At 57.3% G+C, this 3726-nt stretch overlaps 1 protein-coding gene across 2 annotated transcripts in view; it reads left to right on the forward strand.

Annotated features, from left to right (window-relative positions):
- Nucleotides 1–3726, forward strand: part of LOC104997220 (laminin subunit beta-2) — a 14398-nt gene that overhangs the window by 2262 nt on the left and 8410 nt on the right. For both annotated transcript variants that reach the window (XM_010851877.1, XM_010851878.1), the window contains exons 9-16: nucleotides 95–215; nucleotides 895–1083; nucleotides 1290–1469; nucleotides 1589–1701; nucleotides 1953–2032; nucleotides 2121–2253; nucleotides 2435–2593; nucleotides 2673–2800. In XM_010851877.1, coding sequence (XP_010850179.1) covers nucleotides 95–215; nucleotides 895–1083; nucleotides 1290–1469; nucleotides 1589–1701; nucleotides 1953–2032; nucleotides 2121–2253; nucleotides 2435–2593; nucleotides 2673–2800 — 1103 coding nt within the window. The remainder of the gene's footprint in view (nucleotides 1–94; nucleotides 216–894; nucleotides 1084–1289; nucleotides 1470–1588; nucleotides 1702–1952; nucleotides 2033–2120; nucleotides 2254–2434; nucleotides 2594–2672; nucleotides 2801–3726) is intronic.

The following is a 3726-nucleotide window of genomic DNA, read 5'->3' on the forward strand; positions in this document are numbered from 1 at the left end:
GGCATGGTGAGGGCCTTCGGCTGGCTGAGCTGGGCTGTGGGCAGGGGCAGGCCCGGCTGGGCCGTGCTGACCACTCGCCTGCCCATCCTCCTAGGTTCATGGGGCCTGCGTCTGCAAACACAACACTCGCGGCCTTAACTGTGAGCAGTGTCAGGATTTCTATCACGACTTGCCCTGGCACCCGGCTGAGGACCGCCATAGTCATGCCTGCAAGAGTGAGTAAGACCCCAGCCCCCACTGCCCCCAAAACTCTGTGGCCTGGCTGTGCCCAGGGTACAACCTAGAGATGGTTGGTTAAGTCCCTAATACCTAGATTGCGTCTGAAGGATATCAGGAAGGAATTCCCTGGTGGCCCAGTCGTTAGGACTCAGTGCTTTCACTGCCAGGGCCTGGGTTCAATCCCTGGTCAGGGAACTAAGATCCTGAAACCATAAGGCGTGGCCAAAAAAAAAAAAAAAAAGGATTTGTGAAGGGGCCTTCCTTGGTGGCTCAGATGGTTAAAGAAACTTCCTGCGATGCAGGAGACCTGGGTTTGACCCTGGGTCAGGAAGATCCCTTAGAGAAGGAAATGGCAACCCACTCCAGTATTCTTGCTGGAGAATTCCATGGGCAGGGAAGCCTGGTGGGCTATGGTCCATGGGGTCACAAAGAGTCAGACACAACTGAGCAACTAACACTTTCACTTTTCATCCTGGTCTCAATGCCCCCGGGGACTCCTTCAACCCTTCTCAACAGCGTGCTCTGATGAGGGGCCCAGTAGAAAGCCAAACCCCCACCCACAAATTCTGGCCGGTGGCAGGGACCTAAGGTGGCACTGGGGGTCCCTAAGTCCCTTCCTCTCAGGGCACGGTCCCTCCAGTGACCTTTGCCCTCTCTTCCTTCCCCTCTCCCAAGAGTGCGAGTGCCACGGGCATGCCCACAGCTGTCACTTCGACATGGCCATATACCTGGCATCCGGCAATGTGAGCGGAGGCGTGTGTGATGGGTGTCAGCACAACACAGCTGGGCGCCAATGTGAGCTCTGCCGGCCCTTCTTCTACCGGGACCCGACCAAGGACCTGCGTGACCCTGCTGTGTGCCGCTGTAAGGCGGGAACTGAACCCTGGAGCAGGAAGGCTGTCCCCGGGTTAGAGCAGAGGATGTGCCAGACTATGGCCAAGTTACAGAGATTTGGGGTGGAGGGTGGGGGAGTGGTGGGGTCCAGACTGGGAATCTAGGGTGGGGCTTGAGACTTGACTGGTGCTGGGCTCATTGGCCTAGAGTAACTCTGCACTTCTTTGTGCCCTCAGCCTGTGACTGTGACCCCATGGGCTCCCAAGACGGGGGCCGCTGTGATCCCCACGATGACCCTGCCCTGGGGCTGGTCTCGGGCCAGTGTCGCTGCAAAGAACACGTGGTGGGCTTTCGCTGCCAGCAGTGCCGTGACGGCTTCTTTGGGCTCAGTGCCAACAACCCCCTGGGCTGCCAGCGTATGTGCCTCCTATCCTGATTCCAGTCCTGACCTTGACCCTGGACCTCTTACTCTTGACCCAGCCAGACACGAGCACTGCTCCAGCTCCCCACAGTGCTGATGTCTCCTTCCCTGCAGGATGTCAGTGTGACCCACGGGGCACGGTGCCGGGGGGCACCCCTTGTGACCGCAACAGTGGAGCCTGTTTCTGCAAGCGTCTGGTGACCGGCCAGGGCTGCAACCGCTGCCTGGTGTGACTGGAGGGGGGCCGGAGTTCTGCGCTTGTCCTCAGAGCACAGGGCTGGGGGGTGGTGTCCATGCCCCCCTGGGTGGGTGCTGAGGGCTTAGGGCCTGAACCTGGGTGAGAGGCCAAGGGTGGGAGCCAGTGGTCTGGGGACCATGCTTTCCCCAAGGAGTGTAGAGGCTGAGAGTCATCATCGGACTCTCTGCTGGGCAGAGAGGGGAGTCTGTTTTGGGCCCTCAGCAACCTCTTGTCCCGCAGCCTGGCCACTGGGGGCTGAGCCACGACCTGCTCGGCTGCCGTCCATGTGACTGCGACATCGGTGGTGCCTTGGATCCCCAGTGAGTGCTGTATAAGGGGCCCTGGGTGGTTGGGCAGAGGATCCTGGGCAGGAGGGCGGATCCTCTGGAGTAACCACGTGTTCCCCAGGTGCAACGAGGCCACGGGTCAGTGCCGCTGCCGCCAGCACATGGTGGGGCGACGCTGCGAGCAGGTGCAGCCTGGTTATTTCCGGCCCTTCCTTGACCACCTAACTTGGGAGGCTGAGGAACCCCGGGGGCAGGTAAGCGGGGCACTGTTGGGGGGCAGGGCATGGATGGCACTATGGATGGAGAGGCTGGGTTATGGGTGGCGCCTGGTGGAGGGAGGGTGTCTGCCTTGAGCAGGGCGTCCACTGGAGAGCTGGGGCCTGGGGACAGGCTGTGGCAGAAGATCCCCCCACCCCCGGCTGCATTGCCTCCCAGGTGCTCGATGTGGTGGAGCGTCTGGTGACCCCTGGGGGCACTCCATCTTGGACCGGCCCGGGCTTTGTTAGGCTGCGGGAAGGCCAGGTGCTGGAGTTCGTGGTGGCCTCTGTACCGAGAGCCATGGACTACGACGTGCTGCTGCGCTTGGAGCCCCAGGTCAGATCCTGCGACACCTAACCCAGAGCTCACCCTCTGCACGTGAGAGCACCTCCTCCATCATCCCGTGTCCCCCCAGGTGCCAGAGCAGTGGGCGGAGATGGAACTGACCGTGCAGCGTCCAGGGCCTGTGTCTGCCCGCAGCCCATGTGGGCACGTGCTGCCCCAAGACGACCACATCCCAGGGACCCTACGGCCAGGCAGCAGGTGAGGACGCTAGTGGGAGCACCTACCACTGTTTGGGGGGCGGGTTGTGGGTCGGCTGCTCCACTCCAACTGCTCATTCATCTGTTCCTTTGAGTGCCTGCTCCTCCTGGCTGCTGTTTGCCGATGCTGCTGGGCACGGTGTGGCTCAGAGGAAGGAAGTAGAGAGAACCGGGCCTGCTCCTTCAGAGGCCCAAGTTCCAGAGGCCAAGGCAGGAATTGAGGGGAGCCCATTCAGTGTCAGGATAGGGGGGTGCCTGTAGGGGCTTGGGAGGGTGTCAGAGTGCTCTGAGCAGGGATGTAACTGGCCTGATTAAGGTTTTTATTATATTGGGGGGTTCGTATTTGTTTCATGGATCTTTTTTTAAAAATCATTATTTCTTTTAAACTTTTTATCATGTAAAAATAGAAATCAAATCCCTTATGATTATACAGTGGAAGTGAGAAATAGATTTAAGGGCCTAGATCTGATAGATAGAGTACCTGATGAACTATGGACGGAGGTTCGTGACATTGTACAGGAGAACAGGGATCAAGACCATCCCCATGGAAAAGAAATGCAAAAAAGCAAAATGGCTGTCTGGGGAGGCCTTACAAATAGCTGTGAAGAGAAGCGAAAAGCAAAGGAGAAAAGGAAAGATATAAGCATCTGAATGTAGAGTTCCAGAGAATAGCAAGAAGAGATAAGAAAGCCTTCTTCAGCGATCAATGCAAAGAAATAGAGCAAAACAACAGAATGGGAAAGACTAGAGATCTCTTCAAGAAAATTAGAGATACCAAGGGAACATTTCATGCAAAGATGGGCTCGATAAAGGACAGAAATGGTATGGACCTAACAGAAGCAGAAGATATTAAGAAGAGATGGCAAGAATACACAGAAGAACTGTACGAAAAAGATCTTCACGACCCAGATAATCACGATGGTGTGA

The sequence above is a fragment of the Bison bison genome, unplaced genomic scaffold (genome assembly GCF_000754665.1).
Source record: "Bison bison bison isolate TAMUID 2011002044 unplaced genomic scaffold, Bison_UMD1.0 scf7180017864304, whole genome shotgun sequence".
NCBI classification, from domain to species: Eukaryota; Metazoa; Chordata; class Mammalia; order Artiodactyla; family Bovidae; genus Bison; species Bison bison.